This window comes from Canis lupus, chromosome 9 (genome assembly GCF_011100685.1).
Source record: "Canis lupus familiaris isolate Mischka breed German Shepherd chromosome 9, alternate assembly UU_Cfam_GSD_1.0, whole genome shotgun sequence".
In the NCBI taxonomy this organism is placed as follows: Eukaryota; Metazoa; Chordata; class Mammalia; order Carnivora; family Canidae; genus Canis; species Canis lupus.
The window spans coordinates 5,723,009-5,737,877 of NC_049230.1; the positions used below are offsets into that span (position 1 = coordinate 5,723,009).

At 57.3% G+C, this 14,869-nt stretch overlaps 1 protein-coding gene across 4 annotated transcripts in view; it reads right to left on the reverse strand.

Moving 5' to 3' along the window:
* Positions 1 to 12,759, reverse strand: part of ITGB4 (integrin subunit beta 4) — a 30,045-nt gene extending 17,286 nt beyond the window's left edge. Inside the window, exons 1-16 of one of the 4 annotated variants that reach the window (XM_038546579.1) lie at positions 12,644 to 12,706; positions 11,423 to 11,513; positions 8,982 to 9,070; positions 7,479 to 7,561; positions 7,162 to 7,263; positions 6,803 to 7,007; positions 6,146 to 6,242; positions 5,792 to 5,963; positions 4,620 to 4,883; positions 4,180 to 4,269; positions 3,748 to 3,870; positions 3,197 to 3,361; positions 2,950 to 3,026; positions 2,158 to 2,360; positions 339 to 442; positions 120 to 218 (exon numbers count right to left, since the gene is read on the reverse strand). In XM_038546579.1, coding sequence (XP_038402507.1) covers positions 120 to 218; positions 339 to 442; positions 2,158 to 2,360; positions 2,950 to 3,026; positions 3,197 to 3,361; positions 3,748 to 3,870; positions 4,180 to 4,269; positions 4,620 to 4,883; positions 5,792 to 5,963; positions 6,146 to 6,242; positions 6,803 to 7,007; positions 7,162 to 7,263; positions 7,479 to 7,561; positions 8,982 to 9,060 — 1,863 coding nt within the window. In that variant the 5' untranslated portion in view covers positions 9,061 to 9,070; positions 11,423 to 11,513; positions 12,644 to 12,706. Of the gene's footprint in view, positions 1 to 119; positions 219 to 338; positions 443 to 2,157; positions 2,361 to 2,949; positions 3,027 to 3,196; positions 3,362 to 3,747; positions 3,871 to 4,179; positions 4,270 to 4,619; positions 4,884 to 5,791; positions 5,964 to 6,145; positions 6,243 to 6,802; positions 7,008 to 7,161; positions 7,264 to 7,478; positions 7,562 to 8,981; positions 9,071 to 11,422; positions 11,514 to 12,643 lie in introns of all 4 variants that reach the window. The other 3 variants (XM_038546582.1, XM_038546580.1, XM_038546581.1) reach the window with 3 other exon arrangements.
* Between the last annotated feature and the right edge of the window lie 2,110 nt (positions 12,760 to 14,869).

Consider the following 14,869-nt stretch of genomic DNA (forward strand, 5'->3'; position numbering starts at 1 on the left):
CTCCCCTAACCTCACTCACACCCCTGGCCGGCTCCTATGTCACCAGGCTCAGCGCCTCCTGTCTGTCCTGCCCTGTGTCCAGGGTTCCCATGCCAATACCCCAGTGATCTTGGCCTCACCGCTGAGTAGTTGATCTCACAGGTGGTGTCCGTGTAGAGTGAGTGCTGGTTGCAGTGACAGCGGCCGCACTCACAGTAGCCACGCCCATTACAGATGCCCTAGAGCAAGAGGGGACACCAGTGAGGCGCTGGGACCCCCATCCCTGCCCTAGAGGGTGGGTGGTTCTGGCTAGGGTCCCTTCTGCCGCCCTACGCTGCCCTCCTTGTGCCCAGGCCTACCCCACTGCTGTCGATGCAGGTGGCATTGCTGAGAGGACAGTCACAGCTCAAGCCTGTCCAGCCAGCCTCACACACACATTGGCCCATGGAACACCGTCCCCGGTCTGCAGAGGAGGGGAGGGATAGGAGAGGAGAGCCACAATCACTCCTGTGGTCCAAGCTCCCCATCTGCCAGGCAGGGCCTGTGGTGGCTGAGCTTGATCTGGGATTTCTCCAGCCAGGGGCAAATCCATCTCTTCCTCAGTTTCTTGGAATCTCCTTCCCTCCATCTTTTTGATTCCATTCTCCCTTCTACTTTCTACTCTACAGCCAGAGTCATTATCCCAAAACACAAATCCAATCATGTGTCTCTAATGAATTCTGGCCAATGCAATAAGGTAAGAAAAAGAAAAAAAAATAAATATCAGAAAGTAAGAAATAAAACTGCCATTATTTTAAATATTAGGAACATGGGGCACCTGGCTGACTCAGTCAGTGGAGCACATGATTCTTGATCTCAGGGTTGTAAGTTTGAGCTCCACAGAGGGGGTTTTAAGTAGAGATTACTTAAAAATAAAATCTTAAAAAATATTAGGAACATGTCACAAAATATCAAAAAGAATCTGCAGAAAAAAAAAAGAATCTGCAGGTAAATTACTAGATTTCATAAGTGATTTTACTAAAATGGCTGGATACGAGGTCAACATACCAATAGCTCAAAAGTGAAATCAAAACCTCCAATGATTTGCCAAAGCATGAAGTCTAATATCCTTAGAACAGAATAAGGGTTGATTAAGTAGACAGCCTACAGGCCAAATCCAACTCACTACCTATTTTTGCTAAAGTTTAATTGGAATACAGCCATATTCACTTGTTTCTGTGTTGTCTACAGCTACTTTCTGCTACAGTGGCAGAGCTGAGTAGTTGTGACAGAGGCCATATGGCTCATAAAGCCAAAAGTACTTACTTTCTGGCCCTTTAAGAAGTTTGGACTAGACTAGAACTGGATCCACCCTGGACTAGAACCCAAACCCCCGCATTCTGGTCCTGCCTCCTTCTCCAACAGCCTCCACCTCCCCTCCTGTCTCACAGCTCAGCCTGTGTCAAATGTCTCTCTTCTTCCAGATGTACTGGGTTCTCCTTTCATTTCTCTGAGCACACTTAGGGATGGAGAGCTGACAAGAAGGAATGGCAGACAAAAGCAAAAAGAGAGGAAAGCAAGGGCTTGACCTCTAGTGACAAGTAGATAGGTGGGGCTTAATAAGTATTTGATGACTGGATTTTCGTTCATTCTCCTCCATTCAACAGGTCAATCCTTCCTATGGCCCCTGTGTGGGATCTGGGAGCCCTGCCCTGCTTGGAAGCCCTGGCATGCTGCATTAAGCCCTGTGGGGCTAGGATGGACAGGTAACTCCAGGCCCTGCTTACTGCAAATTTGCTATCTTCCGAGAAAGGAAAGAAGGTAATGACATATACCACCAACCACTGAGGATTCAGCTGGATGGGACCCATCCTAATGAGATGGGAGAGTGGGGATGAGGGTGGGCACAGACTACAGGACACCAGGGGGAGTGGCATGAGGCATGAGCAGAATAACGCACTGGTGGGGCCTTGAGCACCAAGTATGTAGAGGTGAGAGGTCCAGGTTGCAGTGGACTTGCGGGGAGGCACTTGGGAAGTCCCAAGGGGGGTTAGGTCCAAACTTGGGGATTCTGACTCCTGGCCTGGCCCTCCCACCTGGGTCAGGATGCAAGAGCCATTGGGGTGGGTAAGGGCCTGGGTACTCAGGTCACCCTTGCTGTCCTGAATCACCCCTGGTTGCCAGGGCTGCTGAGCTCACCATTACAGAGGACCCCCGAGGCACGGGGACACTGGAAGTTGTCATACTCGCAGAATGGACCCTCATAGCGGCCTTCTCCATAGCACACACAGTGGCTGCATTGGCACTCGCCACGCCCAGAGCACGGCTTGTCTTCGCCCTCCCTCAGGCAGGGCTTTATGTCACTCAGTGAACCAGTGGAGCAGCTGCAGGTCTTGCCACTCCTAAGGGAGGAGCCAGTCACTTCCCCACAGCCTGAGACAAAGGCTGGGGTGTTTATCATCCCATTTTACAGATGAGGAAGCTGAGGACCTAAGAGCACCTCAGTGGGTTCAAGGCATACAGACAACAGCGCCTGACCTGAGACTCAAACGTCAGTCCCAAGACCCTCCCAGTGTCCCTTCCTCAAGTCACCATGGACTTGTTCAGTGTCTTAAAGCTTTAAAAGCCCTCACGATCCTTATTTATGAGCCCATTTCTGACTAGGTCACATGTGTGCATGGTTCAGAATTCTAAGGTACAAATGGATGGAGTGAAAAGTAAGTGTCCCTCTCATGTCTGTCCAACAGCCAGTTCCTACACCGTGCTGGCCACCACTGTCCTGATTCTTGTGCCTTCCCTAGAGATATTCTTTACCTCTATGTATTTCGAAGTGCTTTGGACTGGATCCACCTAACAACTGGGCATGCCCCTCTCCGAGCCTTTCTACAACCTGCCGTCCTGTCCCCAGCCTGGCATACATGGTGTGTTCCACAGCAGAGCCTTACAGTGGCCAGGGTGTCCTGGCAGCCCCCGGGGCTCCCGCACACTCACCAGCCCTCATTGCACACACAGTGTCCACACATGAAGTCTCCGTGGTAGCTGCAGCGAGCTGAAAGCACCTCTTTTTGCTGGAATGAGATCACGGTGGGGTGTAACGGGGCCACTGGACACTTCTGCTGCCTCTGCCCCTTGGGGCACCCCGCAAGGCAGATATAGCCACTGAGGCGCTGCTTCATTCCTCAGGGCCCCATGGCAATTGGCCAGCCCTTCCCTCCCACCTGGAGGGGCTGCATCGTACCAGCTCACAGGGGCACACGTCACAGATGATGCCCACATCCATCCTGAGGCCATCTGAGAAGGAGGGCTTCAGGTGGATGTTGCCCTTCTGGTCCTCCTCTCCCAACTGGCACACGTGAGTCCCATCCACAAATTCCAAGGCCCTCAGCTGCACCTGGTATGTGCCCTGCAAGGACCCCACATTGACAAGGGGCATCTATGGCCCTTTCACTCATCTGAGCATCCCTCTGAGCCCTGTGCTGATTTATCCCCACTCTGCAGACGAGGACAAGCTATGGAAAGTGCCAAAGTCATCCAAGTGGCTCATCCAGGGGGCTTCAAACCCAGGCCTGTCTGACTTTGGAGGCCACACTCTTTTCTATTATTATTACTTGAAATTTTTATTTTAAATTAAGTAATATCTATGCCCAACGTGGGTATCAAGCTCATGACCCTGAGATCAAGTGTCAGTCAGGAGCCCATAAAGGCCACGCTCTTGAGCTCTGCTCACACAGGTCCCCCTGCAGGGCCTTGTCCCCAACCTCCGCTTCCCAAAGCCTCCCAGAGGCATACCACTTCCCCACGCTGGATGTGAAAGGAGCCGGTATTTGTCTTTTGGAACATCCTGGAGGTGACCTCTGTCCGCAGGCCTCGGGGACTTTCCAGGGCCCGGATGTCCAGGTTAGAACGAATGCGCTGAAGGAAGGCAAGCAATTGATGGTCTGGGTGGGGGAGCCAGGGCTCACCCACTAGGGCCTGGCCTGGCTGGGCTCCACCCACTTTGCATGGAGGACTGAGGCGTAGTGGGGGGTCAGGGGGGCAGAGCCTGTAGGAACTTGCGGCCAGGCTAAGGCGGGTGCCTCAGGGTCCCGAGGGAACAGCGCAGGCCCTTCCTCACTGCCCTGCCCTGTTTCTCAACCTTTACTTAGGACACCTTTTGCCCACTCTGCCCCTTTCCAGCCCTGCCCCAGGAGGGCTCAGACTGGAGCCCACGGTGCCCCTCACGTTGATGGCTTCCTCCAGCAGCTCCACAATGTTGGAGGAGTCCTCTTGCAGCACCCCAAGCGAGGAGACGGGGAAGTAGGTGTGCAGCTTCTGTAGGAGAGAGTGCCAGCCCAGGGCTAAGCCTTCAACAGTTGTCACCACTTCACTGAATTTGGGCAATGGCTTGGGATTATCCTCACTTTGCTAATGGGGAAGCTAAGGCCTGGTGTATTCTAGAGCCTGCCCTCCTCACCCCTACCTGGTTGGGAGTTGGGTTGGGGGATGGGCACATGAACTCCCCTTCCCATCAGAGTCCACCCTTGGGGGAGCCAAAAGTTTGGAGAAGGAAAAGAGGAAGAGGGGGGGATGAGAAGGCAGGGAGGGAGGGAGGAAGGGAGAGAAGCCCCCTGGACTTCCATCCCACGCCCACCCCCTTGCCCAGTGAGGCCTCAGCCCCCCACCTCATAATAGCTGTAGGAATAGTTGGTGACGGCGAAGATGGGGATAATGTTGTGTTTGCCAAGCAGGCGCACCAGGGTGGGTACTGATGGATAGTCCTGTGTCTTGTACTGGGTATAGGTGCCCGAGGTGTCCAGGTGGCATGCCTCATCATTGCGGCTCATGATGCCAGCCAGCACGTTGGCACCATCGGCCTCATAGTGGAAAGCTGACTCGGTGGAGAATACCAGCAGGTGGGTGCTGTCGGGGCGCCAGCCAATGTCCCTCTGGGAAGGACAAGGAGGGGAGGAGGCCCATCGAGCAGGCTGCCTACTGAGGACAGGCATTGCAGTGTTGCCTATGACTGAGAAAGCAGGTCCCCAACATGGGGTCGCTAAGCCACAGGATTCACAGCACGCCACTATCACGGAGGATGCTCGTGACAGCACGTGAGCCATGGCTCTGGGCACAGCGATGAGGATGCGGGCAGGATGCAGGCGGGGTCTGCACACGGTGGTTACCACCCAAGACCCGAGCCAGCTTCACCTGACTAGTACCCCCAAGGCTTCAAAACCACTCTGTGGGAATATTTGAACTGCGTGGGAAAATGCACACAGGCAATATTAAATGAGAAGCCTGGTTAAAATAGATACAGCTGTGTGTGGCAGTTCGGAAATATATGGGGTGATTTGGAAAGCTATGTATTACAAGCGAAAATGCTCATGGTACTGTCACGTGGGGGAAAAAAAGCAAGTTTCAGAATTATAAGTACACTGATTGCAGCTATATAAAATAAGGAACAGGGAACAAAATATGCTGGTGGGATGTCAAGTGGTAGGCTGGCTGGTTGTGCTGAAATTACAGGCAATTTCTGTCCTTTGTCTTCCAAATTGTTTATAAGACGGGTATATTATTTTCAAAATGAAAAAATTGCTGTGCACATAAAAACTGTCCTCTTCAGCTGCCCAGTGCAGCTGGAGACTGGGGGGTCTCCTGGAAGACTGGCATTAGCACAGAGATTGATGGTAGGCTGGCTTCAGGGCACAGAAGATTCCAGAACCTCAGAACTCATGTCTGCTTCGCCAGCCAGTCTTTGGGTCACGGCCTGGCACCAGAGCAGGTTAATGGGCAGCTCATGTCTTTGCAGAGAAGCACAACCCTGGTCTAGGCGGGCAGGGCTCTCCCCGGCACTCACCGTGCACACGGCCACCTGCAGGATGGCATCAAAACCTCCTTCGGGAGCGTCCAGGTTGCCTGAAATCCGCTCTCCCAGCAGTTTATTCCGAAACTCCTCCAAGTTTTCTGTCAGGCTGATAACATTTTTGAAGGAGAAGGGGGGGTCGCTGTTGGGCCAGGGCTCCTTCAGCCTGGGCAGAGGAGAAGGGAGACAGAGTCAGCAGGGCAGCAGACCCCAGGCCCCTGTGTCCACCCTCTCTGAAAGTGTCCCATGGGCCTGCTGCCACCAGAGCCCTTGTGGGTGCCCCTGGTGAAGAGGAGGCAAGTCCCGTGGCCGGGCGTGGCTGGGACCCCTGCCCACTACATCACTCACTTCTCAGGCCTCATGTCTGTCTGAGGGACGCTGACTTTGTCCACAAACTTTCCAAATCCAATGGTGTAGTCGTTGGTGAGCTGGCTCAGGACCTGGGCTGGGTGTCAACAGGGAAAAGAGGGGGCAGCTGAGCCCCAATGCCCCCACAGCAGCACAGAGGCCAGGGGCTGGCTCGGGAAGGTGGAGGAAGGGTAAGCTTCTGTCAATCCCTCGTGTGTGAACATTGGTTCATGCTCATGATGGCCCTTGCTCTGGGTGCAGATGAGGGGGGACAGGCCTCGGGGCGGGGCAGAGTCAGGCATGGGGCAAGCCGGAGGGGGCACCAGGGGGCTGGACCAGCGGGCTGCAGGGCCGGGGAAGAACTTCAGCCTTGTGGCCATGGTTGTGCTCCTTGTCAGGGCCAGAAGGCTTGGCTGCTCACCCAGCCTGGGCCTTTTCTAAAGTCCTGAGCGGCGGGTGACTGGGATCTGGCCGGGATTCCCACTTCAGAATGGATGGGGAAGGAGTTCTTGGGGGGGGCTCAGATGTCCTATCCTTCCCTGTGGCGTGGGTGCAGCTATCTTGAGCCCTGGCCTCCCGAGCAGGGGCCCAGCAGGCTAGGGGAGGCCACCCTCTCCATTCCCTACCTCACCATCCTCTACGCTGGCCCAGACATACCCAGCCTTTCCCCCATCTGCTTGAGGTTGTCCAGATCGTCGGACATGGAGTTGGAGAAGTCCATGAGGATGTACAGGTCCATAGGGCTCTCCCTGGGCTCAAACACCAACAGCTCAAAGTGCTGCTCCTCGCCTGGCCGCAGCCGGGCCCGCAGCCCCTGGGGCGACACCTGGCTGCGCCGCAGGGTCTTGTTGATCTCGATCTCCTGTGTCCAGGGGAGGGGGACAGCTGGCTGGAGGGTCACTCCAGGGACCTGATGGGGGAGCCTCTCAGCCTGACCAGAGGGCACAGCGGACCCCTGTAAACAGCCAGCCTCAAGTATGGGTGGGCCCACTTCCCTTGGCCCCCACTCCGGGCACCTCTGTGATCGTGAAGCTGCTCTTCATGACCACCACGCTCTCCCACCGGCAGCCCGCAGCCAGCAGCTCTTCCTGGGTGTTGCAGCGCCGCTCCTTGAACATCTGGCCCAAACAGATGGGGTCACGGGGGGCAGTGCCCATCCCCTGGCTGTCCCAGCCCTGGATCTATCCTGACCCTTGCCTGTTCCACACCCGCCTGGTCTGAGGCTGGGCTGAGGGTGTGGCAAGCATGGACTCGGCCAGAGCCCTGGGGTGGGGCACAGCGGGGCGGAGCACCCAGCTTGGGGAACTGGCCAGGGCAGGCGACAGCAGCTCACCTCATCCACACAGTAGGCGCAGTCTCGGTCCACGCGGATGCACTCCGTGCAGCTCTTCACCTGGGCCCTCTTGCAGCGGTTCGCTGGAGGGCAGAGATGCGCAGACCCACTGAGATGAACCTCACCAGTGACCAAGCCCTTTCCTATATGCATCCTCCTTGGAGAGAAGTGAGGGTTCTCTCCCACTTTACAGAGGAGGACGTGGAGGCCAGTGGGCGGGTGGTCTGCCCAGGGAGCCCAGCTCGGGGAGAGCCAGGTCTCACACCTGAGCTCCCCACTCAAGTCCAGAGGGAAGGATGGTGCGGGCTGAGACAGAGGTACTGGCTCATTCGTGGGTAGGGACACCCTGGCTGTCCCTCCCTGTTCCTCCGGGGGACAAGAGACTATGTTTGTCTTGTTTAATGCTGGTTCCTGGTGCCTAGCCCAAGCCCGGCACACAGCAAATTGTTAGTAAATGAATGATGGAAAGTGCTAGAGTTTCCTTAGGGGTTATTGGGATTCCCTTTGGTTCTGTTCAGTTAAAGTCACAGTGAGGACCTACTGTGTGCACTCAGTGCACACGGTGGTGGGGGTGTCTCCTGGGCTCTGGGCGATGATGCACTGTCAGTGTTTTAAACTGGCTTTGCTGGGGCCTCGCGGGATTGCCCATATTCCCTCCACAGTCTTGTTCAGGCTATCAACACAGCCTTCTCTGACAGGCAAAATTTCATCAGTAGGAGCTGGCTCCACACTGCAGGCACTCAGAGAGAGCAGGTGACGGATGTGTCACCTCCAAATTCCTAAGTAAAATCTTTATTTTATTTTTTTAATATATTTTTTAGATAATTTATTTATTTATTCATAGACACACACACACACACACACACAGGCAGAGACACAGGCAGAGGGAGAAGCAGGCTCCATGCAGGGAGCCCGACGTGGGACTTGATCCAGGGTCTACCAGGATCATGCCCTAGGCTGCAGGCGGCGCTAAACCGCTGTGCCACCGGGGCTGCCCTAAATAAAATCTTTAAAAAAAAAAAAAAAAAAGAATTCCAAAAGGACAGGGATGCCTGGGTGGCTCAGTGGTTTGGCGCCTGCCTTAGGCCCAGGGTGTGATCCCGGAGACCCTGGATCGAGTCCCGCATCGGGCTCCCTGCATGGAGCCTGCTTCTCCCTCTGCCTCTCTCTCTCTCTCTGTGTCTCTCATGAATAAATAAATAAAATCTTAAAAAAAAAAAAAAGAATTCCTCCAAATTCCCATTAAAAAACTACCCTGCAAGTGCCTGAGTCCTCTGAGTGGGCAGCTTTTCCCTCCTCTAGAGCAGGTCTTCCTCCCTCCGTGCTCTGGGCCACAGGCTCAGGCTCACTGCTCCCCAGCCCTTGAAGTGGGCCGTGGCTGTTTGTTGAATGGCCAAATGAGTGTCGGGGTAAGACACCCTGTGGGAAGCCTCCGTGTGAGGGCAGTGCCTTGAAAGGGGTGCCCCCGCCCAGAAGGGCACTGTAGAGGGGTGCCAGACTTACCCATTTCCCCGGGGAAGCTGACAGTCATCAGGACTGCCAGCAGCAGCCAGGTCCATGGGTGGGGACTCAGTCCTGCCATCCTCTTCCTCCTGTATAACAGCAATAACAGACATAAGACGTTCCACAGCCCAGGTGCCTGCCAGTTCAGAGCTCCAGCATTCTCACCACAGAGGGGTGGAAACTGACAGCTTCAGTGACCTTCTAAAGCCAGCCAGTCTGCAAGTGGCAGGGTCCAGGGCCCCCAACTCCTTTTGCCATCCCTGGAGTGACTGGCCCCAAAGGCCTACACCTGCCCCAGGGAGGCCCCACCCTCTGGTCACTGAGGACTGCGGGCTCTGAGCTTGTCCTAATGCCAGGTCTCTTGTGCTGGTCTCGTTGAGGGCAGGGCAAGGCTTATTCCACCTTTGCTTTCAGATCCCGGTGGGCCTGGGTCAGGTCTCACCTGACAGGGGGCCACCCCTCGAGGGCCTGGCTCTCTACCCTCCTGGCCCCTCTCTGTCTTGCTCTTTTGATGAAGGCGGTGGGGCCAGGAGGAGGGGGTGCCCTCCCAAGGTCTGGTGCCTGCAGAGGGGAGCGGGGAGCTGGCTGCACTCAGCTAGGCTGTGCAATGACTGCCTAGCCCATCACTGGTGGGGTCCCCTGCCCTGCCCCCTACCCTGGCTGCACCAGAATTGAGTTTTTGGGGTGCCTGAGCAGATCATCCTTTCAGAATTTAGCCTGGAGCTAGATGGCAAGCCTCCCTGTCTCTGTCTCTGTCACACACACACACACACACACACACACACACGCACACTGTCAGCCTCCCCAGGAAGACTGCCTGCCTCTGGCTTGCTACTACACCATCTCAGCTCATTGGTGACCTCAGGGCAGGCACTGGCATTCCTGAGGCCTTTTTTTTTTTTTTTTTTTAAGATTTTATTTATTTATTCCTGAGAGGCACGGAGAGAGAGAGGTAGAAACACAGGCAGAGGGAGAAGCAGGCCCCCCGCAGGGAGCCCAATGCAGGGGGTGGATGCTCAATCCCCCTACCCGGGATCCCACCCTGAGCCAAAGGCAGCTGCTCAACCACTGAGCCACACAGGCGTCCACACTGAGAGCCTTTTATTTATTTTTATTTTTTAATTTTTATTTATTTATGATAGTCACACACAGAGAAAGAGGCAGAGACATAGGCAGAGGGAGAAGGAGGCTCCATGCACCGGGAGCCCGACGTGGGATTTGATCCCAGGTCTCCAGGATCGTGCCCTGGGCCAAAGGCAGGCGCCAAACCGCTGCGCCACCCAGGGATCCCTGAGAGCCTTTTAAAAAGATGTGGCCAGGGCACCTGGGTCCCTCAGTGGTTGAGCATCTGCCTTTGGCTCAGGTTGTGGTCCCGGGGTCCTGGGACCCAGTCCCGCAACAGGATCCCTGTGGGGAGCCTGCTTCTCCCTCTGCCTATGTCTCTGCCTCTCTCTGTGTCTCTTAAGAATAGATATATGAAAAATCTTAAAAAAAAAAAAAAAACAAAAAACGATGGGGTGGCCTGCTGCCTCGGGAAGAGAAGGTACTGGCAGAGACACCAGGCCTGCAGAGCTGAGGGCAGACATAAGGGCCCTGGCTTCTTTCTCCAGGACCAGTCCCTGCATGCTCACTGGCTTCCTCCTGGGACCGCTCCTCAGTCCCTGGCCTGCGGGGCAGCAGCAGCCCCAGGCTGTGCAGACCTAAGGCCCTCCCACTAAGCTTCCCTCTAGGTTTAGGGAAGCTTGTGGAAGGGGGCAGGAAGGCATAGCCTCCCTCCCCCTAAGGCATGTGGCTCCCAGGAGGCCACTAGCAGCCCCAACACATCCACAGGCTGGGGAGGAGCTGTCACCTCTGAGGGACCTAGGGTAAGGGAGCCCTGAGCCAGCCAAGGTGGAGGAGTCTCTGGGGGAAATGACTTTTCTGCAGCCTTGGGGTGTAGGCACCACACCCACATGCTACACAATACAGGCTGCAAACTTGGACCTCCCGGGGGCACCATAACACACCAGGTTCGGGCACTGGAGGGCTGAACCCTGCTCTTACTCACCCTCCTGAGCCCACAGGGCTGGGCACACAGCAGGCAGGCGCCCAGCACTTCACCTACGTGATTGGTATTTCCTCTGCCCGGGAATCCAGGGGGGGATGATTGCATTACCCCCACTTCCCAGATGAGGAGACACAGATGGGGCACAAGGCTGCAGGACTTCTTCATCCCACAGCCAGGAGTCGGGGAGCTCCAACCAAATGAGGGCCATCCAGACCCCCCCGCCCCGGCGTTAACCTCCATGTTATCCTCAGAGGCCATAAGATGGCAGTTAGGGGGCTGGTTATGCACTCAAGAGTGTCTGGTTTGACTCAACTTGTGTTTTAAAAGTTTTAAAAGTAGCTGTCAGTATTAAAAACAATGAGATTTCACGGAAAAGTTAGGACTATGGGCTTACCGGAAGTTGTGGCCGCAGGCTGGGCCAGGTACTCAGGACTTGCACTCCGCGGGCCACCCCGGGAGCTCTTCCAGAACCACAGTCACGCTTCCTGCCATCCCACAGGACCCCTGCTTAGCACACCTGTACCTGCCACCACAGCCCCCGCCCCTCCTGCCTTCCCATCCCCTGGCCCCTTGGCTGTTCTATCACCCAAGGAAATGGGGGCCAAGGAGACAGGCACCCCTTCCTCGCCGTCCCCCAGCTCTGCTTCTTCTCTCAGCCCCAAGGATGGACACAGACTCTCAGCCTTCACTTCTAGCTCAGTCAGATCCTCGGGCTCTGGGTGTGGCAAGGTCATGGCAGGGTGGGAAGGAGCCCAGCCCCGCTCTCCGAAGCCATCAAAGCCATTGGAGGTCCCTGCACCACAGCCAGAGGGCAACCAGGAGCTGAGTGGGAAAGGGGGCAAGCACTGGAGGAGGGTGAAGCGGTGGGCCTAGCCCCGGAGGCAGCTGACTGAGGTCAGGAGGGCTTCCTGGAGGAAGGGTGTCCTGAGATGACTTTGGGAGGAGGGCAGGCATGTACTTGGCCAAGAGGAGAGTCAGGGACTCCCCAGATCTCAGCAGGCATGTGCTTGGCCCAGAGGGGAATCAGGGACTCCCCAGGTCCCAGATGGACCATGGAACTGCACACAGCAGGCCAGGCCCGGCCAAACATGGAGATCCTTTGCGTCTGGGTGGCCGCTCCCCTCACCTTTGCAAACCCCAGTGGGCCCAGCCCCGAAGGCCTGCCAGCCACTGCCTAGCCTCTGCCCACCTCTCCCGCACACCCACCCCACGCTCAGGCCTCTCTCCCTGCGGCCCTCCAGCCCCGAGGGCTCAAGACCAAGCGCCTTCTCCAGCTCCACCGCCCGGCTGCCCCCAGCCACCCCCTGGGCACACCCTGGCAGCCCGGCATCTGCCCCGGCCGATGGGGCCAAGGCCTGCCAGCCTTTACAAAGGGAAGAGCTGAGCAAACAAAAGCCACCCGGCCCTCCCGAAAGGGTCCCCGGAGTTGGGGTGGGCACTCACTTTGCCCTCCTCGCCCCCGGGGCCCAGCCTGGACGCCCAGCTCAGGCGGTCCCGGGGCACGGGAGGCGCGGGCGGGGTGCAGCCCGGCGACCCCCGACTGCCCCGCCCCGCGCCCCGCGCCCCGCGCCCCGCCCGCAGCCCCCGGCGCCCGCCCGGGTCGGAGCCGACCTACCTCGGCGCGGCCTCGCGCCCTCCCCGCGCTGGGCTCCGCTCGGCTGCTCCCGCTGCGGCGCGGGCGAGCCGGGGACGGTCCGGAGGGCGGCGGCGGCCGCGGGGGGGCACCGCTTTATGGGCCGGGCCGCAGGTGGGAAGGAGGCGCTGGTGAGTCAGGCCCGTCGCATTCCTGCGCGCGGCGCGCACCTGTCGGGGCAGGAGCCGGGGCGCCGCCGCTGCCGGGCCCGCCCCCCGGAAAAGGCTGCGGCTCCCGCGGCGCCCGGCCCGGCGCCCCGACCCACGGCGGCGGGGGCGGGGGAGGAGCCACCCCCCCCCCCCCCCCCGTCCAGCCCCGGGCGCCGCGCCTCCCCCTCCTGCGGGCTGCCCGGCTGCCCCGGCCCGGCGTGGCCTCCCAGCCCCCTGCCCCGGCCGCCGCCCGCCCACCTCCCGACGCTGCGCCGTGAGCAGCGCCACTGCCCCGACGGCCGGCGACCGTGCGCGTGGCTTCCGTCCCTGCGGGCGCGAGGCACCGGGCCAGGGATGCCCCGGCCCCATCTGCCATCCGCCGGGGCCGCGCAGCAGCCCCCTCCACGTGTGTGTCCAGCGGGAGAGCCCAGTAAGGACCGCGCCCGAGTGTCCTCAGGCAAGGTTCTTAAACCTCCTTCCAAGGTAATACCCATCAAGGGGCCAGCACCGACCTGATAGCGCGCACTCACGTTGTTAATAGTTGTTCTTGACAAGCCGGTTCACGGATCTGACCCCTGCCTGAGATCTTTCAAGTGCCACACGTGTTCAAGCTGGAGCCTCTCAAGTTGCTCCATGACCTCGACTTGGTCTACTCTGCTCCCACCTGCCAACGAGGTCACACAACACCCCGTGGGTAGCCCTGCCCAAACCATGCAGCTTCAAGCTGCCGCCACGCTTTTGCTGGAGGCTGGTACCTCTGCTCCAGGTGTCTCTATCCTCCCTCCCCTCTGCCCCCAAACAGCCTGATTTATCCTTCCTGTACTTGAAGGCATTGTGCTGATGTCACATGCCCCAGAGAGCCTCCTTGACTTCCCTGCACTACCCTTAGTTGCATTATGGGTCCCTGTAGCTGGTAGCCCCTGGCCCCGCCCCCCCAGCCCAGGGCATGGCTTTTTCTTGTCATTTGCCCACTGGCTTGAAATGATCTATTTAGGGGCTTCTCTTCCCCGCTAGACAGTGAGGCCTGATGACTGACACTCTCTAGCCCATCTTTTTTTTTTTTTAATTTTTATTTATTTATGATAGTCACAGAGAGAGAGAGAGAGAGAGAGAGAGAGGCAGAGACATAGGCAGAGGGAGAAGCAGGCTCCATGCACCGGGAGCCCGACATGGGATTCGATCCCAGGTCTCCAGGATCGCGCCCTGGGCCAAAGGCAGACGCTAAACCGCTGCACCACCCAGGGATCCCTAGCCCATCTTTTTATTTCCAGCACCTAGCACAGTGCCTGGCACATAGCGGATGCTCAATGAAAGTGTGGCTGAAACCAAATGGGATTGCCACACAAAGCTTCCCAACTGTCAGCGCTCTCATCTGCCAGCTGCACTGCCAGCTCTCAGAGTGATCACGGGAGTAGGTGGGACTGGATATGGAAGTGCCATGGACACACGAATGTTCCCTGCAACTGTATGAGCCACAGTCACCCTTGCCACCTTGCTCTGCACAGGCCAGGTGCTTGGAGAGGCTGGCTCCTAGATTTGGAAGCACAGTGGCAGGAGCCCCAGTTTGGTTGAGGCACTCAGGTCTGGGCATGCCGGGCCAGCACAAGTACCCAGGGCCTGGGCTACTCCAGTAGGTGCTCAGTCCACTCTGGGAAATATGAGCTCAGAGAGCAGCCCGCCAGCACCATCCATTAGAGGGCTTGGGTAAGTGATACCCCACTCCACCGGGGGTGGGGGAGTGAGGCACCCTCCTGGAGAAGAAGACCCAAGCCCTGAGGCAACAGAGCCACAGACTCACTGGGCTTCGCAGCCCTTTCCTTTCCTCTCCTCATTGTCAGAACCTTCTAAACATGATTAGGAGGTTTGAAGATACCCCCAGAAGAATGAAACACACTGCCTGTTGGCTTCCTTTTTTTTTTTTTTTTTTTTTAAAGTAAGCTCTATGCCCAACATGAGGCTTAAACCCACTGCCTTGAGATCAAGAGTCCTTTGCTCTACTGACTAAGCCGGCCAAACACCCTCTGCTTAACGATGGGCCTCCAAAGTGGACTGTTTATTC